Consider the following 26,720-nt stretch of genomic DNA (forward strand, 5'->3'; position numbering starts at 1 on the left):
CGGGGGGAGGTGACGGTGCCCCCGAGCTCACAGGACATGGTTTAGCCGCTGTTGCTGAATTTTGGGGCTGCTGGCGCAGCTGAACGGGACTCAGCCAAACAGCTGAAGCGGAAGGACGCGTCGGGAGCCGCCCGGGAAGCTTCAGAGCGGACTCGATGTCAACGCAGCCCTGGGTGTCCTCTGCGGCATCCTCCACCTGACATCCTTGGCGCTGGGCCCCAGAACGAGCTGGGAAGGTCCCAGGGGTCCCCCAGCACCCTGCTTGTGTTGATATTCCATCAAGAAGACCACCTTTCCCCAACAGCCGCACCCCGGCCGCACCACCACGTCACCCCAGTGCCCCTTCCTGGCCCGCCCCACAGCACCCGGGAACGCATGATCACGAGAGGGAGCCAAAGACCGTGTCTTTTACCATCTTCTTGCGTGGGGGACCCGTCCTCATCCTCCATGACGTCATTTCCCTAGGACAGAGGAAGGCGCGTCAGGCTACGAGCAGCTGCCTGGCACGGGCGGGCGGGGGACAGAGCGCGGCGCCCACCCTGACGGTGTCTACCCCAGGGTCCAGGCCTGAGAGTCCTAGAAGGCTCAGCAGGGGCAGGTTCCGCTTGGCGGGGCGGGCTGGGCCTGCGGGGACCAGGTCTACGGCACCTTACTCGTGCCTGGGCGGTTAAGACCAGCCGGCTACAGTCCCGCGCTCACGATGCCCTCAGGTGGAGATAAAGGTTGTCCACCAAAAAAGCAAACAGTGAGATGATAAAACTGTCAGAAACCCCTCAGAACCCAAACCCTGTCTGGGGGCAGAGCTCCTGGGAGAGCGTCCAGCTGAAGAGCGAGCTCCAGGGCCAGCCCTCCCTGCAAGCCGGGGGTCCTCAGCTGCCCACATGGCCTGGCAATCCTGTCGCCCCCACTGGATGGGGCTTCTGGATGGGCCCACGGGCTGGGGGCCTGCAGGAGCCAGGAAGTGCCTGCAACACAGTCGTCCCTGGTGGACACTCACTGGGCGAAGGACAAAGTGGGGGCCAGGGTGCGGGCTCTGGTGGGAGCTCCCTCTAGCACTCACTCCAGCCCTGTCACACCAGACCAGCACCCTCTGCTCATGCCTCCGGCCATGCACGCGGCTGCTCCGGCCACGCCCAGGCTTCTTCCAGCACAGGCCCCTCCGGTGCACGCCCGGCGTTGCCAGCATGTTACCTCTGCGTCTTGCTCCTCCGCAGTGAGGCCAACAAAGTTGCGGTCTGGTGACGCCCCAGGCATCGCCTGTGAAGGGAGGGAGTCAGGACACCATCGCCCCTGCTCCCCGGCCAGCTCCCCGGTGCCCAACAGAAGAGCGGGACCAGGGGGTCTTCTGTGAAACCCTGAGCCCCTGGTATATGCGGCCCGGCAGGGGCAGAGCTTGAATGAGCCACTCCCGACACCTGTGCAGCGCCCCGGGCAGCAAGGACACCCCCAGGCCTTACCTCTCCTTCTGAGGGGGCCCTGCTGGCAGCTCCGGGTGAGGGGAGGGCCTCTCCCTCTTCTTCGGTGCCAGGGGCGATGTAGGAGCCGGACATGGAGGACACGGTGTCGGTGCTGATCTGGGAGTGCTGGCTCTGGGAGGACACCATGGACATGACTGACTGGGCCAGGCTGCTGCTGGCAGGGTCTGTGGCAAGGGGAGGAAGCAGACGGGAGGGAGGTCGGGCCTGGCTCCTCGTGCCCGGACTCGGGCCAGACGACAGCGGCCTCAGCCGGCCTCCCCTGGAGGGTTTCAGATGCCAGATTGCCAGGTCCGGCCCCTTAGGTTCCAGAGCCCCGGAGCCCGGCTCGGGGCCCAGGGGCTGCTTCCCCTGCTGTAAGCCAGAGGGAGAGCACGTGACGGCGGGACTGGGTGAGCGACGGTGCCCCCTGAGCTCACAGTGCATTCTGGAGGGGCCGTCAGGGCCACATGGACCAGGCTGAGGGGAGGACATGCGTCGCTCCGCCTGTACCTTCTGGGGAGGAGATGGTGGAGGAGAGCGGCGTCCCCGTGCAAGAGGAGTGGTCAATGGCCCCTGATGAGGACAAGGTGAGATTCTCACTTTCTGGAGTCACACCTTCTTCCTGGGGGGAGACAGCAAGGGGCAGACGCGTGAATGCAAGTCAAACTGGCAGAGGATGGGGTGTCGGCGGGGGGCCCAGCTCGGAAGGGCGTGCAGGAGGCGGGTGGGCGGCGGTCAGGCCCAGCAGAGCGGCCCCTCCTCCGTCACCCTCCTCTCTAGTGCCGCCCGCCCGGAACGCGTCTCCCAGGGGAGCCTGCAGCTCAGTCAGCCCCGGTGGCCAGGAGCAGCACCTGCCGGTCACACAAAGACTGCGGCTCGGGTGACACAGGTCAGCCAGCAGCTGTGACATGGGGACACCCCAGGCTTCCCCAGGGTGAGTACACAGCTCCCCTCTGAGGAGAAGAACACAAAGCCGGATGGGGGGCTAGCTGCAGCGCGTCCGCCTGCCTCCCCACCTGCTCTGGATGAGCCGCTACCGGTCACCCCCGCCAGGCAGCCGGGAGGTCCACTCAGCCCCGGCCCCTGCTTCTCTCTACAGAAGGTGCTGGGCCCCGCAGTGGCTCCCACTCCGCCGGAACCAGCCTGGCCGGGACCTGATGTGCCACCCCCAACCGCCTTCCTCTCCGCGTGCAGACGGTGTCGCGTCCAGCTCCGGCCCTCCTCGCCCCAGCGCCATCGCTCCCATCTTGGCCGCCACCCGCAGGCTAAAATTCACTCAGCAAACACGGCCCGAGCGACACCCTGAGCCCGAGAGGCTGCCGCTCGCCAAGTGCCCTGTGCCTCCACCCTTCGCCCTCTTGAGTAGCCTATGAGGGCAGTGCAGGGGCGCGAACCTGTTTCCCTCCACATACACCCCCAGCGCTCCCCCACCCCAGGCTCCCTCCTGTGGCTCCTGCCTGGGACCTCTGTGGGGCCCTGGCTCTCCCTCCCGCTGACTCACAGGCCCACAGGCCCCGAGCTTTGCCCTGTCGAGTGCCCGCCCCCAGGCCAACGGTCAGGGCAGAGGCACCCTGAGGGCAGGGGCCAGCTGTCCCGTAGGGGGGCCGAGTGGACGACAGCAGAGTCGGCAGTTACCTCCCCGAGGTGCTGCGCCGGCGCCCGCTGGGCCAGGGGCCCCTCAGAGTCGCTGCAGGACGGCTCGTCCTCCTCTTCGTGCAGCACAGACGAGTTCTGGGAAATGGATCTTGGGAGCGGAGGGGAAGCAGCTGCAACCAACGTCCACTCACAGACAGAACGTGCCCCCAGAGAGCCAACATCCAGGAGGAAGGGGCCAGGGGAGCCCCCGGGCTTAAGCAGGGGTGTGGAGGGGGAGGGAGCTCCGGCTCTCTGGGGTCGGGAAATCCAGGTTTTACCTTTAATTCCTTCAATAACCGTGTCTGAACTTGGGGAAAGGCACGGACATTTTCGGGGTCTCAGTATTTTCATCTCTAGAGTACCCTACTTTTATTCCCCGTCTGGAGGTGTCTCATGGATTGAAATGCTTAAGAGACACGAAGCACAGGGCTCCTCCCGGCGCTGGACAGAGCGACACTCCTGGGGCCCCAAGTGACCCTGACTATGTCCTCTCCCCTACACCTTCCCCCTCCCCCCCAAGAGAGAACACACAGGAGACTCAGGGGTCTGATTCCCCTCGGGACCCACATGCCACCCACTTTCATCCCTTAAGGACTAGCACAAGCTCCCTCACCCCAGGCCTTCAGTGGAAGGAGAAGCCCTGGGCACAGCCCAGAGGGTCTACACCACCGCAGGGGCCCAGCGTCAAGGCGTGGGCCCCGACACTCACTTGGAGAGACTCCTCTTGAGCTTGAGCCCCTGGCTGCTGCAGTCAGACAGGCGGTCGAGCGGGGACAGAGTCCTGACAGGGGGCAGGTGGCTGTCGCTGCCATAGGAGGGCAGCGTGCCCGAGAGGTGGCCGTCCCCTAGCACGTGGAGCGGGGGCACCGCTGGGGACGGTGTGAGGGGCCCGTTGAGGGCCTCCAGGAGAGACACCACTTCATAACCCGGCGGAATGTTCTCTGAGGACTAGGGAAGCAAGCAGACCGGAGGCAAATGCGTTAGCCCGCGTGTGCTGGCACACGCGGAGGCCGCGAGCGGGGCAGGAAGGGCAACAGCAGAGAAGGCAGGCTCCCAGGTTGCGCCCCCAGATGAACTTCTTTTCCTGACTAGAATGGAAAGATGCGTTGCTTGCAGGAAATTTGGGAAATACATAAAGGAGAAAGAAGGAAAGAAAATCAATGACCACAGTCATCACTTTTGTTAGCATTCTGGCGTCCTTGATGCTGGACGTGCAGCTCGGCATCCTGCTTATGTCACCGGACACAAACACTTCCCTGTCTACGCTGCGAGGCTCCTGGCGCTGGCTACTTGGGGTGCCCAGCTCCACCTCTGACCAACGTCTGAGGGGCGTTTTTGTGTGCAAACCTCTTTTCTCACCCTAAGGTTTGAGCCTGCAGGTGTGAGTGTTCTGAAGCCACTCCCTGCTCCCAGCAGCCGGCAGCCGGCCTGCCCTCTTCAGCGGGTGCTCCCAGAGTGTGCTCCCACACGCCAGGCAGAAGGCCTCCAGGAGTGCCTTTTTTTTTTTTTTTTAAAGATTTATTTATTTATTTATACAAGCACTGGGTACAGTCAGAAGCGCGGGAGGGTGAGAGAATTCACCAGAGCCAGAGCGGGGAGCAGAGCAGGCAGAAGGACCGAAGCACACTGCTGAGGGGAGCAGCGGGCGGCAGGAGAGGTCTGCGTGCCATGTGGGACCTTCCTCCGGTGGCCGGGGAGCAGCCGGGGATCGAACTCGCGCTGCAGAGGCTGCGGGCAGCTTCGCAACCCAGCGCTCAACCACTGCGCCACCAGGGGAGGCCCGGGACCTGGAGTGTCTTTAACAAAGAAAGTTTGAACATTTCAAAGGTGAATCGAAGGTATCTCCTTTTAATTTGCCTACTGTTGATTTTGAATGTGGTTGACTTTTCAAAAATGATGGTTAACTAGCTGTGCTTCCTTCTCTGCAGGTTTTTAAAAGCTCCTTTGCCCAAAGATACTAGGCCTTCCTCGGAGGTGTATGTGTGTTTTTTTCTTTCAACGCTTGTGGTTTGCCTTTTAATTCTGAACAACTCTTACACAAATGAAGTGAGGATTTTTTTTCCTGTGGTAAAGTCTACATATATCGTGACATATGATTTTCGTAGTGGTCCTTCACCTTTAAGCTTTGGGAGTTTCTCTCATCCAAAGTCAGCTAAAGAATCATCTATGATTGATTCTAGATGTTTAATGCTTTTTCGGTCACCTTTGTGTCTAACCTGGTTATAGTCGCTCCACCCGGAGTCCACTTGTGCCCTCTGGACTGAGGCCCGATCCCGAGACACCTCCCTCAACAGCCGTCACCAGGAAGCTCGCCCAGTCGGAGGAGGCAGGGTCTGGCGTGTGGAGCCACAGAGCTTCCTGGCCCTGACACTACCAGTCACACCACAAAACCCCATTATTGCCCTTACTCGGTTCCCAGGCTTGGTAGCCACAAAATGGGCCTGAGGAAAACAGTTCCCTTATTCAAGGAGTAGCATAAACACAGAATATTGTTTACAAATCTGAGATAGTCTTTCCCTGGTTTCTGATTGGGAGGCGGGTCCCAGGGTCAGACTTCACTGCTGCCCCTGACTCTGAGCCCCTCATTTCCTGTCTTGCTCCTGGTGGGTCTAAAACCATGTGGCCTCAGCCTTGTGCTGCAGTTTGGTGACTTGCCGGGAGGCGTGTGAAAAGAGCCAGCCAGGAGGTGACAGGGCGTCCCCGTAGGGGCTGGTCGGAGCCGACTTACCGAGTGTTCTTCCGAGTCGGAGGTCTGCGATGAGATGATGGGGTTAAAGCTGGTGGGGGACAAGGGGCCCAACTTTTTCCTCATGGCTCGGATCTGAAGCAGCGCCCGGAAGGCTGTGAGGAAGCAAAGGGGCCGTCAGGGGTCCCCCGGGGGCGCCAGAGGCCCGCGAGCCCCGCCCCCGCCCGCCGGCCCAGCTCACGCAGGCGGCAGATGGGGCAGTTGTTGGCCTGGTAGCGCAGGGTGTCCGCGCAGGTGTTGCACAGGCAGAGGTGACGGCAGGGCAGGATCAGGGTGTCCCGGACGTCCGACAGACACACCACACACTCGGCGCTGTTGTCGCTCACCTCGTCCTCAGCCACCTGGCGGGGGGCAGGACGTGGCCGTGACGCGAAGGCCTCGCGTCCCCTGCTCTGCCAGCAACAGTGGTCACGTCTTCGTCTACACTGGACGTCGTGGTGGACCAAGCGAGTTCCTGGACTCGGTTCCACGTACTCCAGGACGTTTCTCTTGGGCTCATGAGGGGCCCCCCACCCGGAAACCAGGGGGCAGAGCTCCCCAGAAGAACTGATGCAGACTGGCCCTCATTTTTTAAAAACTTATTTCTAAAGTGACAAAAGCACGATCATCCAGGGCGGGGGAGGAGAAAGCACCCGGAGGGCCACAGCGGCCCCAGCCCCGGAAGATCCGTCAGGCGCGGGTGGTGCTTGCCTTGGAATCCTGGGTGTTGTACTTGTTCTCGATGCCGTAGATCTCCTGGAGGAGGTAGCTGACCCCATCCACCTGGAGAGCAGACCCGGGAGGTCAGGGGCAGGTCGACGCCAGGGGGAGGTGGGAGAGGGGACTCGCCCCGCCCCTGGAAGCCAAGGGCTACTGACTCACGAGGGGGGAAATCAGAGGCCTAAGCAAGGAGAGGATGAGCTTCTTGACCCAGGTTTTCTCTCTGAGAGTGGAAAGAACGTCAAGTGTTTAACCCGCCCACCAGTCTCTCAAAGGGGAGCGGACGGCACACAGCCACGACTGACAGGCACAGACCGGAAGGCGGTGGAAGCTCCTCCATGCCATAAAAGTTTAGAGGTTATAAAAATAAGGGAATGGAAAAAAGAAAGCGAGGGGAGGGGGGTGAGCAAGAGAAAGAGGCGGGGAACACAGAGCAGAGAGAGCAGGACCGCGAAGGGGAGGCTGAGCGAGCCGGGCCCACCAGGGCCGCCCCTCACCACACTCAGCAAAGACCCACCTTGGCCTGTTTCGTAGGTGCCCCACGCCGGTGCCCAGCTCCACTCCCCTGGCCTGGGCCATGCCACTGCCCACGCTGGCCCTTCTGATGTTTCTCCGCGTGGGCTGACACTTCCCCAGCCCCCTCAGCACCAGCAGCCCCTCCCCAATGCCCCCCCACCCCGGTCCCTGATTTCGCCCCCCTCCCTCCAGCTTCACCGAGTCTGCCGCTAGCACCAATCCGGCAACACAGGACAGATGAGACACTCGCCTCTACCCACCTCCCGCCTTCTCCAGGCCTCCTGAGGAAACAGGCGACCTCCCAGGCCCGCCCTCCAGGGAGCACCCTGGGCTGAGGACCGGTCTCCTCGGACTCTCTTTAAACCTTGCTTTAACCTAGTGAGCACACGGGGAGGACGCAGTACTACTGACCACTACTGACCTCATTAAGAGGTGTCTCCAGCGCTTGACCCAGAAGCACGAATATGAGAATTTCAGATGTCTGCCACCCTCCCGTGGGGTGACCTTTCACTGCCTCTCAACCCAGGCCCACCCACGGGCTCCACACCTGGAGTCCACTGTGCCCTCAGGACTGAGGCCCGATCCCGAGACACCTCCCTCAACAGCCGTCACCAGGAAGCTCGCCCAGTCGGAGCAGGCAGGGTGTGGCGTGTGGAGCCAGGCCTCCTCCCCCAGCATGCGTGCGTGGGAGGGAAGGTGCCGGCGCCCAGGGGTGTCGGGCTTCAGCTACACGTGTGTGCCCTCTGGTTGTTCTGGAAGGGGGCAGAGCGGCAGCGGGCTCTGACGTTTAGAAAAGAAATGGTGGAATAAATTCAGCCCAGGGCTGGGTTCCCGCCGATACTTTGTCCTTTAGTTTGAAATGCCGCTTGCCTTGACATTTGAAATAAAAAGAGCTCTCCCACCCTGACGCCAGGGACAAACCTCGCCCTTTCTTCCCTCGAGTCCCCTGCGCAGATACTGGCTGTCTCGAGACCAGCAACGCGGGAGCAGGAAGACGCGCGCGAGCAGTGTTCCTTTCAGGCCACCCAAGTGGTTTCTAACACAGAGAAATACTCCCCCCCCCCCGTTTTCTTCTCCAGTTTTGAAAAAAGGGGGGAGGCAGGAAAGAGTGTTTAGCGAAAGGGCAGAACAGAGACAAAGCACAGGCAAGAAATACGGGGAGCAGGGGAGGCCGACAGCTCCGGCCCCAACACTCACCACTTGTTTCTGTTTGAGGGGCTTGACGCAGAAGGTGCCGTCGGTGTGCTGCAGCGGGTCAGGACAGACGCTGTCAGGACAGTGGCGGGGGGGGGGGGGCCCAAGGTCCCGGTGACCTGGCACTTCTCTCCCCCACACGCGTGGATGCCTCCAGGGCACACCCGGACTCCCAGCACTCCAAGGCCTGACTGGGGTCTCGTCTGACCCTCCCCTTGGAGGAGACCCGGGGCCACGCAGTGTGTTGATGGCGCAGCTGGGCGGATGCCACTGGGGCCCCGAGCGTGTCCCCTCCACGCCGCTGCCTCCCCAACCAGACCCTCTGCTGGGTTCAGGCCACCACAAAGCAGGGTGTCCTCACGCGAAGAAAGGATCCCACTGACCACGTAGGGCCCTACATAGGTGCTCTTACCTTCTCGAAAGTGCCCAGCAGGACGTGGCAGTGGCCAAAATACTCTGAGAGAGAGAAAGACGCAGGGGTGAAGGTCAGGACTCGAGCCGCACGGGCCCTGCGTGTCCTCCCACTGCCCATTCCTTGCGGCCAGTGGTCCCCAGCCGGGGCCGCAGTGTCACCCATGCTAGCCTCAGCAGCCCAAGTTGCTGGGGACGGGACTGGTGTGCTGCAGCTGCCCCGGTGACGCCCACGGAGAAGACGTGCTATTCTGGGGCACAAAGGGTGGAGGGTGAGCCCAAGAAGGCGCCTACCGTCTCCCTCATCCACCACAGCCTGGACCACGAGCGGGTACACCTCTCTGTCCAGGTCGAAGCTGAGCTGGAGGGAAAGAGGGAAACGCAAGAGGACGTGACATGTTCTGCTGGCACAGGAGTCGCTCGACAGCGGCTGGAGGAAGCATGAACCTCAGCCTTGCTCCTTGTTCAACCTTGGAACTAAGTCCATCCAGCTGCAGCCCCTAGTTTTAAAAAATCTGGAGATTTGCTCTGTGGACGTGACCTTCCAGGTGTCCCAGGTGAGGGGTGACTCTGGAGACAGGCACCAGGCGGGCGGTGGATCCCCTCAGAGCCTGACCACGAGGCTGGGGGTGAGCAGGGCGGACCAGCCTGCCCTCCGCTGGCGGACCCGCAGCACCCGCACCAGCCGGGCCCCAGCAGCCCGTCACCCCCAGTCACTGACCTCGTCCTCGGCCCACTCCGAGGGGTCCACGGTGTGGGAGGGCAGGCAGAACTGCTGGCACACCCCCCGCTTGTAGTGCATCGTCTCCGACTGCAGGCTGTTGTCCTTGGGGATGTAGCTGCGGATCAAAGAGGGAGCGAGGGGAGTTGCCCGGCTGACCTCCGCCTGCCCGGGAAATGATCGAGACGCTCCACATACCAAAAAGAAAAATCTCCTTTATCTGCTCTTACCTGTGCTCTTGCTGGATAACTACTGAATCCCTTGGTTCAACCCACACCCCCAGAAAGGTGGCTACGTGGAGCTGCAACAGCCTCTTGGGGACCCGGAAGACCACGCCCCCAGGGCGGGCGAGGGTGGCACAGTGCCAGGATTTCCAGCCGGACGCAGCTTTCGCTGCCGCCCCATGGGTGGGCACTGGTCTGCCTGGAAGGGGCGCCCCGCCCCACCGCCGCCCCTACCTGGCGACGCCGTTCTGGAACTCCTCGGTGGCCTGGTAGTAGATGGTGATGGCCACGCGTGCGTCCGTGTCGAAGGTGAACTCCACGTTGTAGTGGACCTTGGCCTTGCCGGCCTCTTCTCCGGGGCCCTTCACTTCCTCAGCACATCTAGAAAACCACAGAGACTTTGGGGGGGCGAGCCGATCACAGGTGTCAATCTGTCTCTTGGAAAGTTTTGTGTGACCTGCGGTGGGCTCTGCTCAGGCCCTCGGCCGGGGGCGCTGGCCTTCTCACCTTCCCGAGGCCCACAGCGCGGCTGAGCTCCCCTGCTCACTGGCCGCTGTGGCTTTCGGGCGTTTTTTGGTTTTCATTTTAATCGAAGTTACTACTTAGATCATTTAAATCGCTTCCACAGGGGCCTCCCTGGTGGCGCAGCAGTTGAGTGCTGGGTTGTGAAGCTGCCCGCAGCTTTGGCAGCGCCGGTTCGATCCCTGGCTGCTCCCCGGCCACCGGAGGAGGGTCCCACATGGCGCGCAGACCTCTCCCGCCGCCCGCTGCTCCCCTCAGCAGTGTACTTCGGTCCTTCTGCCTGCTCTGCCCCCCGCTCTGGCTCTGGTGGGTTCTCTCACTCTCCCGTGCTTCTGACTGTACCCAGTGCTTGCATAAATAAATAAAAATAAATCTTAAAATAAATAAATAAATAAATAGATCGCTTCCATGGGCTGGTTACAGAAACAGCAGCAGCCACTCGCTCCACTCCCGCGCAGCTGAGGCCTCTGACTCCACCCGCAAGCCCCCCTGGGAGTGAGCACCCCCCACCACCGCCACCCGGATTCTGTGCAGCTTGCAGCTCACAACTCCCAGGGTTTCTTTCTTTCCCTCCCTGCCGGCCACCCCCTGCCACCTTTTCCGCCCCCCGCCACCCCCAGGCTGCGGCATCACAGTTCCTAAGTTCAGTCCCACATCATGGGGTTACATCGACATTTTTCAGTCCAGCCTCTGCGCATCTGTGATTATTTTTCTTTTCCGGCATGCGTTTCTCTTAGGGTCTGTGGTTATTTAGTTTAGTTTTTTTTCAGTTGCTTAGTTTTCCATCGGCTTCACCGCCAGTCCAAACCCAGGGTCTCCGCTGGTTCTGGGCCATGTGGCCCAGGCCCCTGGGCCAGCTCCCATCTGGACCCCTGGCCCTCGGACCAGCACACAGGGGCCACCCTGGCCCCCTGGTGAGTCCTTTTGCCTCACTTCATGCTTCCTCTTTTGGGGGGCAGGCATCCATTCGGGGGAACACAGCTTCCATCTTCTTGGAAACGGGTGTGCTGGAGGCATAAACCTTTCAAGATTTTATTCCACACTTGCACGGCATTGGCAGTCTGGCTAGGTAAAGAATTCTACGTGATAAACACACAAGCAGCCATTTGAAGCATCACCGCCTCCCGGCTGCGGGTCGCTCTCCGGGAGTAGCAGCTGTTGTACCGTGACGCCCTTTCTCGGCACCGATCGCCATGCGGGGCCCTCAGTAGCCTTCCAGTGAGGAAAACCGGTGCCCCGGGGTTCTGGGAAGGCTTTAACTCTGTATGTCTGATTCCCTAAAGAACAGTTTTTATCTCTTTTGCCAAAGGCCTGGCAGCGGCATTCTGAGGGCAGGGGCTGAGGGGAGGCAGGGCCGGGCTGGAGGGCTCCGCACCCAGGCACCTACGTTCACTCAACCCTCTGGTTGGAGCCCAGCCCTCAGGTGTGCCCGGGGCGCCCGCGTCCGGAGAGTCCTGCTTTTGACCTTTCCAGCGGGAAGGGCTGCCCTGGCTGCAGGAAGAGGGAGACCTTTCCGCCAACCCTCTTGAAGCCTTGCACCCCACGTCCAGGGGGCCCGGCGCTGCCAATTTCCGAGCCTCTTGGACTGTCCCCGAAGGGCTGGTTTTTCCTTCTGCTCGCTCAGGAGCCCCAGTTCCAGGTTGCCGGCGGCAGCTGACACTCACATCTGCTTCCTGTTCCTGAAACTCTGTTCCCATTGCTCTTGTCCCGCCCCAATTCCGTGGAGTCTGCTTTTAAAGAACACTCCATCGTTCAGTGGCCTTTTGAGAAGCAGCAGAAGATGTTCAACCCTCCATCTTTGCCTGAGAATCCGAGAATCAAAATTCACTCTTCCCACAAGCTCGGAGAAACCCAAGCCTTCACCCCAACATCCTCGAGCACCAGGCGTGCCGCTCCCACTGTCCCCTGTGTCTGCACCAGCGCGGAGGCCCGGGCTTCTCGTCGCCCGGCACACAGGCTGCAGCCCGGCACGCTCGAGCACCCAGCAACAGAGGGGCTTGGCGCTCGGCTCCAGGGCTTCTCTGTGGTGTCGTCTGGCGCGGGGACTGGGCTCACATGGGCCTGGTCTGGCTCTCGAACCCGTGTCCATCAAAGAGGTGGGGCATGTGTCTGTGGCGAGCGGCGGAGCTGACGACGCTGGTTCCAGGGTCTCCTTAGCCTCCATCTGCAGGACACCCTGTCTCCCCAAAAGGTGGGGGCCAGCTACAGACTTGCCCATGGAAAAGTGCCCGGCCCCCAGAGCTGACCCAAAAGGGCAGCAGTTAGAGAACTTCAGGGACAGAGGATATTAAAAAGTAAGAGAAATGGGGCCTCCCTGGTGGCTCAAGGGGTTAAGCATCGTACCATGAAGCAATCCGCAGCCTCTGCAGCACGAGTTCAATCCCCGGCCAGCCAGGGAGAAACCCACATGGCACAGCAGACCTCTCCTGACTCGCCTGCTGCTCCCCTCAGCTGTGTACTTCAGTCAATCTGCTTGTTCTCTTCCCCACTGTCTCTGGTGGATCCTCTCACTCTCCCCCACGCCCCCGCATCTCTGGCCTGTACTCCAGCTCTTCTATGCATAAATAAATAAATCTTAAAAAAAAAAAAAAAAAAAAAGTAAGAGAAATGAATGGCGGCTCAGGCCAGGAGTTGGGGTTGGGGGGGTCGGGGAGTGAGCACAGTGGGGGGGGGGTCGTCTGGGTGGTGAAAGCCTTCCAGAGTCACACAGCAGTGGGGACCGCCCAGCCCAGGGACACCAGCAGGTGAACTGAGAGTTTTGTGAACTGAATCCCCATACAGGTGCAATATTAAACAAATTATCAGGGAGAAAGCAACGCCCTCATGTCACAAGCCTCGTCTACACAGCACAGGCGGGTCTCCGAGTCACCATCCTTGTACGTTCGGAAAAACCGGGACCTCTGATTTTCCCCAACCGGCTTGTCTCCCCCGGGAGCGAGGGAGCCCGGGGGACGGACTTCTGGTCTCAGGGAAGGACAAGGCGGCCAACGCCGGCGGAGCAGACACTGACCGTGCCGGACAGCCAGCGGGGGATGCTGGGAGCTCCTTGGGGGGGAGAGCATGAGAGACAGAAGAAACAGGGCAAGGTAAAAAACAAGACCCCTATCCCGAGCGCAAATCTCCCGATTCTCACAGAGGCTGGCTGAGGAATCCGCACAGTCCACTTTTCCCCCTTGATAACTTTTCTTTAAAAAATAACCTCATAAAATCGGGATCAAAGTGAAGCTTCGGGGAAGTCTGAACGCTCCAGACGCAAGACACCCATCTAAGGAGAGCGCTGTCTCCCCCGGGGTGGGCGGCCGTCCCTTGGGGGCGGGCGCAGGAGGCCTGGTCCCCGACTTACTTGACGAGTCTCAGGGTGTCCTTCCGGATGTTGATCAGGCTTCGCAGGGTCTTCACAGGTTCTTGGGGAGGCGGGGCTGCATAGGGGAACTGTGGAGACAGAGGGGGCGGGGTGGTGAGCTCATAGCTGGGGGCCGCAGAGCATGCTGGTGAGGAGCGCTAAGGGCTGGCCCCCACTGAGGGAGGACAAGACCCCCCTCATCAAGACCCCTCAAGTGAAGGAGCTGCTCGAGGTCACAGCCAGAGGCAGAACTGGGGCTGGATGGGGCAGCAAAAGAGCTGGATTTGTCTGCTCTTTTCCACTCTATGGCGCTTCTTCATGCCGGCACTCAAAACGTGGCTGGCTGATAAAAACTCTGGCGGACGCCCCAGGTTCCCAAGGACACACCGCGGCCACGCTCGTCACTAGAGGCTTTTTCTCTGACCTCGGCCCACAGGGAGCCAGCGGGGCAGGAGAGAGCCACTCGGTGCGCTGGAACTGAGGAAGGCAAGGGAAAGAGAAGCCCCCGCTGTGTGCAGAGCTGAGGCCCAGGCAGAGCCAAGAACGTGGCCCCTGCGGCTCATGGTTCCTTAAGGAACAAGCCGGGAGCTGCTGGGCTGGGGCGGGGGTGTCGCCGAAGGCTCACGGCTGTCTTCATCCCCATCACCATTTACCCGGCCCTTCTCTCCGTCCCCACCCAGATGTCTGGCTTTGCGGTACTGAATTGATGATCATGAGGCAATAAGGGGAAACAGTGAAATATTTAATTGATGTTAGAAAATTAAGAATGATTTAAAATGTTCCCAGTATTGTACTAATGTTAACGGGGCCATGAGCAACTTTTATACCCAGTGCCCAGAGAACCATCTGGTCTCTGAAGCTTTGCAAAGCCGCAGGGCTGGAGTTCAGGCATCCGCCCCACCTCTGCCCACCCCCGCCGTCAGCACATGGCGGCCTGGCACCCTCCACGGCATCTTCCCCGGTTGTTGCCGAAGGTGGCTTTGACCTGTGATGCGTTCAGCACTGTGGCTGCTAACTCACAGATCTGAGAAGGCGCCTTGTAAGAAACACATTCCATCCACCAGGGGTGCGTTCAGATTATCCACTTGGTGGGTCTCATAGCAACATTTTACTCTTGAAATACGCCAGTTGGCTTTGCTAAGGGCAGAGCGGGACAGGGCCTCGCAGAAAGCTGGAAAATCACCAAAAAGTACAAAATCAGCCATAATCTCACTGCTCGGCACAGCCCAAGGGAACATCACAGCAGGCCTCCGCCGGCCCCACCACTGCCGGGGCCAGCTCTGTCTGCACCTGCTGTTGCGTTGTCTTTCTTCGCTGAGAGAAACAGTGAACACTCGTCAAGTCTGTCACTTGACGCCACCCACACATTAGAGATGGAGCCGACCTGACTCACTCGGCTCCGAGTTACTCAAAGGCTAAACTGGCTTTACTCTGTGTGGCTCCAGGTGCCAGGGGAAGGCCTTGTCCCGACATTTCCACGTGCCTGTTTGATTATTTCCGTGGGACAAACTCCTGGCAGTGGAATTACTGGATCAAAGAGTAAGCATGTTTGTAAGACTTTTAAAAATATTTTGCCCAATTGTTCCCTGGAAAGCTGGTCCCAGTTTTGCTCTCCTCGTCACCGTGTCGGGGGCCATCCGTGGAGGCCATCTGTGGCCCGCCCCCACCCCGGCGGTCACACTCAAGGAATCTAAAACAATTTTAAAATAAGCTTAAGCAAAAAGTAATTAGGCAGGAAAATCTGACACAAATGCAAGTCTATGCTAAAGCCAAAATAAATGACTTTGGGATTAAAATTGTTTTCTGGAGTAGCGTCGCTAATCGTGTTCACCTGCACAGGTACCGGGCGTGATCCACGGCTCCTTCCTGAATTTCTAAAAAAAGAGGTGGGGTTGTTCCTTCATATTTTACCCTTTCTCCTCCACACACCCGCAAAAAAAGGAAAAACAAAAGGAAAAGGAAAAAACAAAAGCTAGCATTGTCTTCCATTTAGCACGGAGAGTTGGTAACAGAACAGTTGGCCAGGAGGCCCGAGGTGCTCAGCTCTCAAGGAGAGATACCAATGGGACTGACTGTGTTACAGGAACTATCCTTTAGACTATAATAAATTCACATTTTTGGAGCTCCCCTCCCTCTTGCCTCCCCAAAAAGTAGAGGATAGGAAATCTGTCAGGTGTGCCTAACCCTGTTTGTGGGCTCGCTCAGGTGAGCCTTCGGGCCGAGGTCGTCTAGAAAGCCTTGAGGAAGAGGTGGCTTTTGATCTGGACTTTTGAAGGACAAATGTAACAAGCATAATTTTGTAAATTCAGCGAGGACAGGGGAAAAAAAGGAACAACAGCAACAGAGGCAACCTGAAGAAAACATTCTCTGCTCTTCACACAGCCTCTCCCTCCTCCCTAAGCCAGCGCGGGCCCCCACGCCTCTCTCAGCTTCTTTGCGATCTTCTTTACGAAAATGCTCATTTCTTGAGCACTTACTATGGGCCAAGCACTGTGCCGAGCTCTTAGAGAAGGAAGTGGAGTAAGAGGCCCAGCAACCTCCCCAAAGTCCTGTAAGATTTTTTTTTTTAAGATTTATTTAATTTATTTATTTATTTATTTTTTAATAGAGGCATGTTTTGTTTATTTATTTATTTGTTTGTTTATACAAGCACTGGGTACAGTCAGAAGCGCGGGAGGGTGAGAGAATTCACCAGAGCCAGAGCGGGGAGCAGAGCAGACAGAAGGACTGAGGACACTGCTGAGGGGAGCAGCGGGCGGCAGGAGAGGTCTGCGCGCCATGTGGGACCCTCCTCCGGTGGCCGGGGAGCAGCCGGGGATCGAACCGGCGCCACAGAGGCTGCGGGCAGCTTCGCAACCCAGCGCTCAACTGCTGCGCCACCGGGGAGGCCCCAAAGTCCTATAAGTTTTAGGGAGCAGAGTCGAAGCCAGAACACATCCCGCCCCCATCTTTCCTAAGAAGCTCCTGGATGAAGCTTCTCACTCTGGAAAGAGTCCCGAGGCTCAGCGTGCTGGCCGCATTCTTTTTTCTTATCGAGACGCCGATGAACTTGGTCACTGGCCTGCGATATCCTTAAACCCGCGCCCTCACCGAGGTATATTTAAAGCAAAAGGAAGATCTTATTTCAGCTCAGAACCCGAGACTGCACTCGTGTGCTAACAGACGAGCGTGACCTGGAAGCAAAGCGTGGCCTTCACAGGCCTGAGGGAGACGAAGACAAAGCTCAGGCTGGGCCTGGGACCGAGTTCTTTCTGCAAGCGGCTGCTGCGCCAGCCTACGGTACCCCACTCAACGTTGAACCCCAGCGTCGACTGTTCCCTCAGTTCACACCGCAGAGCTCCTGCTTCTTTCCCATGGCCTTGGAAGGGGAGTTGTCTACGGGGTTAGGGTGACAAGAAGACCCGACAGTCTTTCCTCTCGGACACAAGCTCCTGGCACAACAGGGCCCGCAGGCGGGAGCCAGCCTTTCCTCTCTTGCACACCACGCGCCACCAGGCCCACGGATGGAGGAGACCGGCAGGCCTGAGGCTCACAGCCTGCATCTCAGGGTCCCCTGGGGTCAATAAACTCTTCACAGCGTGTGCGTGGGGGGGGGGGCACTTAATGCAGCTTCTAGAATTCCAGGGCACGGGGGTAACACCGACAGGCTCCAGGCAAGGCTCCTGGACAGAAGTGGGGTGTGGCCTGCTCAGGCACGCTGGACAAGCGCAGAGGCCAGCACTCCCAGGACAAAGAGCAAAAAGAACACGGGAGAGGCGAGGGGGCGCTCCTCTGTGCCCCCCGCTCTGCAGGCCTGTCACCCGCCGTCACCACCCCCCCCCCCACCCGCCTCCACCGCCCTGGAGCGGAGCCCGCGGCCGCGGGCCGGGTGTTCAGGGACCCGGCCACAGAAGCCTCAGGTCCTGCCGGCCTGGGGGCGCGTCGGGATTGGGGTCCCCCGTCGTGCAAACGCGGGCGCCTCAGCAGCAGCGGGGTCTCGCGGGGACCGTCACCGCGGCGTGGGGGGCGCAGCGCCAGGGACGTCTCCGCGGGGGACCCGCCCGGAGGACGCGCAGAGGACGGGCTCGCACCCCCTCCCCTCGGCCCTGCCCCCCCTGCCGCCCGGGGTCCCTGGCCGAGCCGCGCAGGGGGTCCCCGAGCTGTTTCCAGGACGCCCCAGCCCCAGTCCCAGCCGGCCGGGGACCAGGACGGGCCCGACGCCCCTCCCGCATGGGCGCGCGGGGTGCAACACCCGCACCCCGAACCGGTGAGCCAGAGGCGCGGGGGGGGGGGGTGGGGTGGGGGGCGCTGCTCCCCGCCTTGGGCCCGAGGCCCGCGGCTTCCTTTGCCGTTTGTCGCGCATCGGCCAAGCGCCACCTGGCGGCCGGCGTGGAACTGCCCGCCTGTCCCGCCGCGGGGTGCGCTGTGCGTGGGGTGAGTGGGTGCTGGGGGTGCGCCGTGTGTGGGGTGAGTGGGTGCTGGGGGTGCGCTGTGCGTGGGGTGAGTGGGTGCCGGGGGTGCGCCGTGTGTGGGGTGAGTGGGTGCTGGGGGTGCGCTGTGCGTGGGGTGAGTGGGTGCCGGGGGTGCGCCGTGTGTGGGGTGAGTGGGTGCTGGGGGTGCGCTGTGCGTGGGGTGAGTGGGTGCTGGGGGTGCGCTGTGCGTGGGGTGAGTGGGTGCTGGGGGTGCGCTGTGCGTGGGGTGAGTGGGTGCTGGGGGTGCGCTGTGCTTGGGGTGAGTGGGTGCCGGGGGTGCGCCGTGTGTGGGGTGAGTGGGTGCCGGGGGTGCGCTGTGCGTGGGGTGAGTGGGTGCTGGGGGTGCGCTGTGGGGGTTGAGTGGGTGCTGGGGGTGCGCTGTGTGTGGGGTGAGTGGGTGCCGGGGGTGCGCCGTGTGTGGGGTGAGTGGGTGCTGGGGGTGCGCCGTGCGTGGGGTGAGTGGGTGCTGGGGGTGCGCCGTGCGTGGGGTGAGTGGGTGCTGGGGGTGCGCCGTGCGTGGGGTGAGTGGGTGCTGGGGGTGCGCCGTGCGTGGGGTGAGTGGGTGCTGGGGGTGCGCCGTGCGTGGGGTGAGTGGGTGCTGGGGGTGCGCCGTGCGTGGGGTGAGTGGGTGCTGGGGGTGCGCCGTGTGTGGGGTGAGTGGGTGCTGGGGGTGCGCTGTGCGTGGGGTGAGTGGGTGCTGGGGGTGCGCTGTGCGTGGGGTGAGTGGGTGCTGGGGGTGCGCCGTGTGTGGGGTGAGTGGGTGCCGGGGGTGCGCTGTGCGTGGGGTGAGTGGGTGCTGGGGGTGCGCCGTGGGGGGGTGAGTGGGTGCTGGGGGTGCGCTGTGTGTGGGGTGAGTGGGTGCCGGGGGTGCGCCGTGTGTGGGGTGAGTGGGTGCTGGGGGTGCGCCGTGCGTGGGGTGAGTGGGTGCTGGGGGTGCGCCGTGCGTGGGGTGAGTGGGTGCTGGGGGTGCGCCGTGCGTGGGGTGAGTGGGTGCTGGGGGTGCGCTGTGCGTGGGGTGAGTGGGTGCTGGGGGTGCGCTGTGCGTGGGGTGAGTGGGTGCTGGGGGTGCGCTGTGCGTGGGGTGAGTGGGTGCTGGGGGTGCGCTGTGCGTGGGGTGAGTGGGTGCTGGGGGTGCGCTGTGTGTGGGGTGAGTGGGTGCTGGGGGTGCGCTGTGGGGGGGTGAGTGGGTGTTGGGGGTGTGCTGTGTGGGGGGGCGAGTGGGTGCTGGGGGTGCGCTGTGGGGGGGTGAGTGGGTGTTGGGAGTGCGCTGTGTGTGTGGGGTGAGTGGGTGCTGGGGGTGCGCTGTGTGTGTGGGGTGAGTGGGTGCTGGGGGTGCGCTGTGTGTGTGTGGGTGAGTGGGTGTTGGGGGTACGCTGTGTGTGGGGTGAGTGGGTGTTGGGGGTGCGCTGTGTGTGGGGGTGAGTGGGTGTTGGGGGTGCGCTGTGTGTGGGGTGAGTGGGTGTTGGGGGTGCGCTGTGTGTGGGGTGAGTGGGTGTTGGGGGTGCGCTGTGTGTGGGGTGAGTGGGTGTTGGGGGTGCGCTGTGTGTGGGGTGAGTGGGTGTTGGGGGTGCGCTGTGTGTGGGGGTGAGTGGGTGTTGGGGGTGCACTGTGTGTGTGGGGTAAGTGGGTGTTGGGGGGTGTGCTGTGTGTGGGGGTGAGTGGGTGTTGGGGGTGCGCTGTGTGTGGGGGGTAAGTGGGTGTTGGGGGGTGCGGCGTGTGTGGCTGTAGTGTGTGGTATGGGGTGTGAGTGTGTGGTATGGGGGGTGTGTACCATATACCTAGACAGATGTGTAACCATTCTAACTTTATTTTGTCAAACTGCCCCTATGGCTGCACTCACGCTCTGGTTGCAGAAACTACGACACTGCAAATGGACCCTCAGGACAACACGGCGCTTGCGGCACCCAGGCCCTTCCCGGGCCTGCACACAGGACGATGATCCATGTGCAAGAACAACCAACTCCGAGAAAGGGCGCGGGACCTCATTGGCTGACATGGGCTGTTAAACCCAGACCGGCTCGCCCTGTACATCTCCGACCCGGCCGCTGGGGGGCGCCCTCCTTGGAGCCCGGAGGGTGGACGCCCCATCATTTTCCCAGCACCTCAGTAGGGTCAGCCTGAGCTCTGCTCCCCTCCCCACCCTCCCCCCCAACATCTCCAGGGCGCCCTGGGTCCTTTCTAGGGAAGCCTCCCTCCTACAGCCATTACCGCGCTGATCTCTTCCAGATGGATGCCCCAGCACAGCTTTTACTGTTCCAAACGATGCAATGAAACCCCCTGAAAGGAATCTTAACAGGAAAAAGGATATAAAAGAAAAGTAAATTAATATGCACCGTGCAAAAAAAGAGCTCAGAGCACCAAAACCTGCTTCCAGAGGAAAAGGAAGTCATCTTTAACCATTTATAATTAAAATAGAAAAGTCCTCATTTCCTACATCAGCAGACATACAACATTAGTGCCAGAGAATCAAATAATAGTTACTATGGAAACCAACATCTGGGGTCATATGACGGACTCATTTGCAGGACTACATAAACCCTTTCTTTTATGGACTTCAGGGCTTTTATATTTAAATTCAGTTCCTTTTTCATCTGAAGCTGGTTATTTTCTCAGCTTTCTCTACTTCCCCTCTTCGCAGACACTCAGTGTGTTCAGGGCTTACCAGGGGATATTTTTAGCCTGCTGATGCTTTAGAACATTTTCTTAGCTCTGTGCGAGGGGAGGACAGTTTCGTTTCTGCTTGAGCGCTCAGGCGACTGCAAGGTGCCCGTTTAAGCAGCTGCAGCCCGGCGAGGCCTACGTCCAACATGGCCGGGTGACAACCGTTCCCCGACCGTCCTTGTGGGGAGCCCATCGCCACTTTAGAAAGGCCGGTGACCCCAAAACAGACAAGAGGCAAAACGCCCCTTTCACTCCAGTCACACACGCAGGGGACAGCGAGGGGGTCATGAGATGACCTGGGCACAAGATGCCCTGTGTCCAGGGGGCCCTGAGGGGCCCCCCGGGAAGGCAGTCTCGGTACAGTCGGGTCCAGGGCCGTGCCGTGTGACATCACGCCCACTCGGCCCTTTTCCAAAATCTCTGCCCCTCCCACGAGCCCTAGGGTGATCAGGAGAGCAGGAAAAGCCGCTGCGCCCACCGCGAGTCTCCAGACCTCCGTCAAGGCCAGCGACACTCATTTCCTGCCTCTTCTGTGGTCTTGAGTCTCACTGTTTGGGAGGCCGGGGGACACCGCCACCGAGGCACGGGGCGCTGTGCGCTGGTGCCTGGTGCCAAGCAAAGCCCTCCGCGCCCCAGGCAGGACGCCCCTGCCCAGTCCCGCGGCGCTTCTGAGTAAAGCACCTTCCTGTGGTTCAGATACCAAGGATTTTAGCCTAACTCCAGCTGGTTTCAAGGAGAGTTAAAAGGGGAAAAGACGTGCTTTTGGCAAAGTGGACACTGGCAGATTCTCCCAGCGGGATGGTGGGTGGTAACGAGCGGCCAGAGAAGCGACTCCTTGGGACTCGTGCCCCCTTCCAGATGCCTGACTTTGGATTTCATCCGCCAGACTCACAACCCAGCTCGCAAACAAGACACAACCGTCCACAAGGGATTCTGAGCTGCTGATACTGTATGTAAGGAATATGGCTACAGAGGCCCCGGTGTCGTCGAAACAGGCATTTAAAAAGATGCAACAGATTTTCCCCAAAGAAGCAGATGAATGAAACTCAGCGAGAGGTTTCCAGTCTTGTTTAGACGGAGGCATCTTCAAAAGGCCGATGACTAAGAAGGGCAAGTGGACCAAAGCCTTCCCCACTCCAAACCTGGCAAGTAAAAAACCAGAAACTGGACACCCAAAACCTGCAGTGTAGTTACCCTCGGTTAAAAACAGAAGCGCGTGAGTTGTCCTCAAGCTGAGTAACTCCAGGCGTCTGTACCCCTGCAAAACGGATGGACTCGAAAACTGTCTGTGAGCAGCCCGAGATTAACTGCAAGGTCGCTTGCCAAGCCCCTGCACACTCTGGAGGGAAAAGGGCGCTCGGAAGTGCCCTCCGCCAGAACCCGCAGCGCTGGGGAGATACAGAAATAGTCCAGTGTGTGAGCCAACCACACGCAGAATTCTACGCCCGGGCAAGGGCTGGCATTTGCAGACACAGTCCTAGGAGGACACCCTGCTGAGTGAATAATCGGGTGAGATTTTCATCTCTTTGCTAATCAGGAGATACTAGAACGAAATCATTTGAATTTCGAAGTTATAGCTACTCAGACCGCTGCTCTACAGCTAGTTAACAAGGGGACACCTGCCCTGTTCAGCTTCCTCAGGTTTCCAGGTGCTGCTCTCCCTGCTTGCCCGTCAGTCGCAGTGAGCGGCCCAGGTCACACGGACCAGGCAGGGAGCCGCCTCTGGCTTGCAGGAAGCCTCCGCGCATGTAGACAGCGTCCATCGTGGGGCCAAGCGCCAGACTCAGACGAAACGTAAGTCTCCACACTCCCCGTGTCGGAGCCCAAGGCTTCTCCCTCACCCTGGGTTCTGCCTCCCACCTCAGATCCCTGCACCTCTGGCTTTCTGTCACCTGTCACCTGTGTCCCTCCTTGCGCACCTCGGCCCTTTGAGCCACAACCTTCAGTGCCGCCGATTTTCCTATTCTCTACGGCTTTTCCTCTTTTTACTGATTTCCCGTGTGCTAGTAACACCCTGGGCTTCTGAGTATAGTGTAGGGCTTGTCAGAGGCAAGTCCAGATCATCAAGAATAAACAGGTGTCCTGGCATCAACGATAAGCTTTCTGACTCCCCAAAGAGGCAAGCCCCAAGTTTAAAAGGGGAGCAAAGCACAGGCCATACAACAGATAATTCTCCAAAAGGCAACCCGCTCTCCATTCTCCTGACAGCTGGCTGCTGGGTTCATCATCCTTAGCCTCAAATGTGATACAAAGATTCCTCAAGCACAAGCTAATAGACTGTGAAGAAAGCACAGAAGTGTCATTAAGTGGCAAGTCAAAAGTTCAGCAGGCAGATTCAGTGCCTGGCTTCTAACAGGAGAATCAGGGAAGAAGAGAGATTTATAGGGCAGACTGGACAGACCCACCTTGACCCCCTGGTCAAGGTCACCACCTCCACCCACAGTCAGGAGCCCCAGGGCCCTCTGCTGGGACGCCAGGAGGACACTTCCTTCTGTCCTCACCCCCAAACCCACACCCCTGCTCCAGTCACAAGAAAACATCAAACCAACCCAGGTGGAGGGAAGTTCTCCTCAAGAGCTAACCAGTGCGTCTCTAAGCTGTCAAGATCGCGGAAAAACAAGGAAATGATGAGGAAGAACGGGTGTGGCCCTAATGAAGTCAGCTGTTCTCAAAGCCAGTCAGGAGCCTTTGTTCATTTTTAGTTTGACCATGTGCCGTGTGAGGTGTCAGCCTCGGGGAGGCTGGCTGGAATTCTCTCTCTCTCTGTAATTCTGTGAGTATGAAGTCGTTGCTTTTGCGTTTCAGAGTTTCAGCGAGAGAAATGCTGAGGCCAAATGGAAAGCAGAGTTGCTCAAATGGAGTGTGTAGATTTGGGCTGTGTGGTTTTAAACAAATTGCTTCACCTACTAAGCCCCCACTTCCTTACCAGTAAAATAAGCTTAGTAACAGCGACCTCATCGTTTGGAGATTAAAAGTCGTATCCATCAGGGTCCTGTCAGGAAGGCAGAAACCACACCCGTTATTTGAATGGAGACTCTAATACAGGGGCTGGTTAGCTAAGTCGGGGAGAGCTAGAACAGGAAAGGGGACACTGTGCTGGCAGAGAGAAGCAGCTCCCACCTCTGGGGGGCAGGAGGGAGCAGAAGCCATGGGACTGAGACTCAGATTTCTGAACTGGGGGTGCAGTCCAGCTGGTCTGGATTTGGGGAGGAAGCCAGAGGCTGGAACCGTAGCCGCCTAGGGAGGAAGGGGTGGCTGGGCGAGAGGGTGGACACAGCCCGCGGCCTGCAAGCAGGGGCCCTCCTCTCCTCCAGCCCTGCCGGCCTCCAGCGCCCCCTCCTGGCAGAGCCCGCAGGGGCGGCCTTGGAGGAAGGTGGGGCGGAGGCCCAGTGAGGAGGGTGGTTTGGGGCCTGGAGCCTTGGGGCAGCGTTGCCCGACCAGCCAGGCCATTATTTCTTACCCCTGTGAAGTGCTTCACAAATACTTTGCAGTATGGAAATGCAGAGGCCCTAAACCTCTAGCATTGCCTGCATTTAGAATTTTAATTAGAAAATGCATATAATTTAATAAATGGAAAAGATGGACTACATTCTGTGCTATAATTACAGCAGCCTTTACCGCACAGCTCATATTCCCGCGCTGCCTCCTGACGAAAGCGTGAGTCTGACTACAGTCTGTCATCAGCAGGGCTCCGCGCCTGCGGGGGGCCCGGCCAGGCCGGCCGAGGGCACGAGGTCAGTGCTTCTCGGGACGGCCGTTTGCACACAGCCCCGTTAGACTATTTCACCCAGAAGGCTTCGACTTTTATAGAATCCAGTGAAGCTGTTTCATTAAAATTGAAGGCCACAATGAATGTGTTAAAAAGTTGAAAAGGCTAATCAGGTTTTTCTCTGAAATGCAGCCCCAGTGGGGACGGTTTCCCGTCAGACAACAGGAAGCGGCCGTGAGATCGTGTGCACGCTCCGTTTCAGAACATTTCAAAGAAATTTCGAGGAAATTCCTCCATCACAGGGCCTTCGTTTCAGGGCTGGACACCAGAGCTCTGTGCTGGGCGCACGGAAGCAGCTCCCTCGGGTGCGAAGGGGCACTGCCCAGGGCAGCAGGACCCGGGGCCACAGAGCCCCTTGCTGGGGCCTGGCAGATGGCGGCTCCTCTCCGCCCACTTCCCCATGTGCGGTGGTGTCTGAGCGTCCCTGGGAGAGCAGAGCTTGCGGGCAAAAGTCACGTTAGAGGGGGTCTCTGTACCACCGAGAGTGATCGGACCAGCACGAGGAGAAGATGGAAACAGGGACTCGGGGTTGCCATGGGGTGCTGGGCCGGCAGGGGGTGCCAGAGAGACTCTCCAGACTCAAGCACTTGCCTGAGGCTCACACCTTTGGGCACAGGAACCAAGGAGCCCAGGCCACAGCCTAAGGAGCGACATCTATCTAACCAGGAATGAAGCCCCGCGGGTCCGGCCAGTGGGCTGTGCAGGCACCGAGGCAGCACCAGGCCTGGAGGGTCCAGGCCCCACTCTCCCCTTGTACACAGTGGTGAGACACACAGCCTCGGTGAGGAAACTGGCCTCTGTGCCTCAGTTTTCTCAGCTGTAAAATGGGGTAACAGCCCTGCTTATTTTGTAGGGCGACTATGATAAAAAAAAAAGTTTTGAAAACCTGTTGGTGCTGGGCTGTGGAGGACTGTGGGGCTTTGGCAGTGGGTGGTAACATCCCTGAAGAGGGGTGCGCCTGCCCCCTAAGTCACACACAGGGCCGGGAACCTGCGCTACCGCAGTGGACATGTAGCAGGGTGGTCCCCAGGAAAGGGGGAGGTTCCCTGCCCCACCCAAGGGAGGGTGGAGCTGAGCAGGAAGAGGAGAAGCTGCAGAAGAGACTGAGGAAGGAAGCAGGATGGAGCCAGGAGACCTGGAGGAGGCGCATGGAGCCTAGAGACACGTGAAGAAGCTGCGCTTGTCTTTTGGTCGTGGACGGGGTGACACAGATGTGGGTGAGACCCGTGGGGAGGTGACAATGGCGGCTTTTATCTTGATGTTGATTTTGCTCTTTTCCTTCCAGGCTTGTCTGGTTGTTTCTGGCCCTTTTCTGTGGGTCCCCACTGGAAGATGCTTTAGACTTGTGGCAGGCTTTGGGGCCTTGCTCTGGGCCAGTCCCATTTGGATGGAGTTTTACCCACGAGGGGATGGGTAACTTGGGTTCTTGATTTAGAAACTAGACTCTTGGCCTTACCTGTATTGTTTCCTAGTTTTATTAAAGTTCCTTCTCATTAAAGTCTCCTATGTTTTGTGTTGATGTGGCGGATGGCAGAACCCATTTAGAATAGGCAGGTTTGCGGGGCTTGGGCTGCCCCTCTCCCTGTCCTATAACAGATTGTGGTAAGAACATAGAGCTATGAAAATGGGTTATCGTGATATTGTCTTCCTTGGAGATTTCTACCTGTCATGCAATTTTGAGCACTTGGCAAAAAGAACGTCCCCTCAAAACAGGGGCCTCAGGTAAGACCCTCTTCCCTTGGAGTCAAAATCCCTTGCGGTGAATCCAGCCAGGCCTTATCCCGTGTGGTGGGGGCAGGAGGCCGACCCACCTCGCACGCTGCTGGAATTCAACCCCTAGGAACAGCATGCCCCTCGGGGACAAATAAATTCTTACCACCAGGACTGAAAGGCTCTTGGAGATTCTCAGTCCATGATTAGCAGGGACATGGGAGACACCATCTAAGGAAAAATGCAAGTTGAGCAAGTCCTCCCCAAGGCCGTGGTGGCCCCGGAGGGCTGACGGACATGGCTTCTGCCCCCACCCCATCCGAGACAACTCTGAGGCACAGGAGAGGGCTCATGGCTGAGAGGCCCCTGGCCCTGCCGCTGCAGGGGAGCCGGTGACTGCTCTGGCTGAGAGCTGTTCGGAGGAGCAGGTTGACCCTCCTGCCCACCCTGGCACGCACAGTCTAGAGCGTGCCTCCAAAGCCAGGGGCTCCCTGGGTGAGGGGGAGTCCGGGCCTCAGATAGGGTCTGTGAGTCACTCTTTCCAAGACACTGTTGTTTTAATCAGGTGAATCCTCACTTAAGTGCCTGGATGGGTACTTGGACTTTCAGCAAACGACCTGTAGCGAAAGCAGGTCCTCCATCATTGTCCTTTTATCTTTTT

At 59.4% G+C, this 26,720-nt stretch overlaps 1 protein-coding gene across 7 annotated transcripts in view; it reads right to left on the minus strand.

Annotated features, from left to right (window-relative positions):
* Positions 1 to 26,720, minus strand: part of RNF157 (ring finger protein 157) — a gene marked incomplete at both ends in the record, with an annotated part of 62,326 nt that overhangs the window by 6,340 nt on the left and 29,266 nt on the right. For 4 of the 7 annotated variants that reach the window (XM_084238250.1, XM_084238254.1, XM_084238255.1 and 1 more), the window contains 15 exons: positions 413 to 461; positions 1,192 to 1,257; positions 1,458 to 1,642; positions 1,968 to 2,079; positions 3,093 to 3,201; positions 3,802 to 4,040; positions 5,821 to 5,933; positions 6,020 to 6,179; positions 6,529 to 6,600; positions 8,251 to 8,298; positions 8,660 to 8,703; positions 8,953 to 9,019; positions 9,380 to 9,497; positions 9,838 to 9,984; positions 13,469 to 13,557. In XM_084238250.1, coding sequence (XP_084094376.1) covers positions 413 to 461; positions 1,192 to 1,257; positions 1,458 to 1,642; positions 1,968 to 2,079; positions 3,093 to 3,201; positions 3,802 to 4,040; positions 5,821 to 5,933; positions 6,020 to 6,179; positions 6,529 to 6,600; positions 8,251 to 8,298; positions 8,660 to 8,703; positions 8,953 to 9,019; positions 9,380 to 9,497; positions 9,838 to 9,984; positions 13,469 to 13,557 — 1,618 coding nt within the window. Of the gene's footprint in view, positions 1 to 412; positions 462 to 1,191; positions 1,258 to 1,457; positions 1,643 to 1,967; positions 2,080 to 3,092; positions 3,202 to 3,801; positions 4,041 to 5,820; positions 5,934 to 6,019; positions 6,180 to 6,528; positions 6,601 to 8,250; positions 8,321 to 8,659; positions 8,704 to 8,948; positions 9,020 to 9,379; positions 9,498 to 9,837; positions 9,985 to 13,468; positions 13,558 to 26,720 lie in introns of all 7 variants that reach the window. The other 3 variants (XM_084238252.1, XM_084238251.1, XM_084238256.1) reach the window with 3 other exon arrangements.

Source organism: Talpa europaea, assembly GCF_964194135.1.
Source record: "Talpa europaea genome assembly, chromosome: 7".
NCBI lineage: Eukaryota > Metazoa > Chordata > Mammalia > Eulipotyphla > Talpidae > Talpa > Talpa europaea.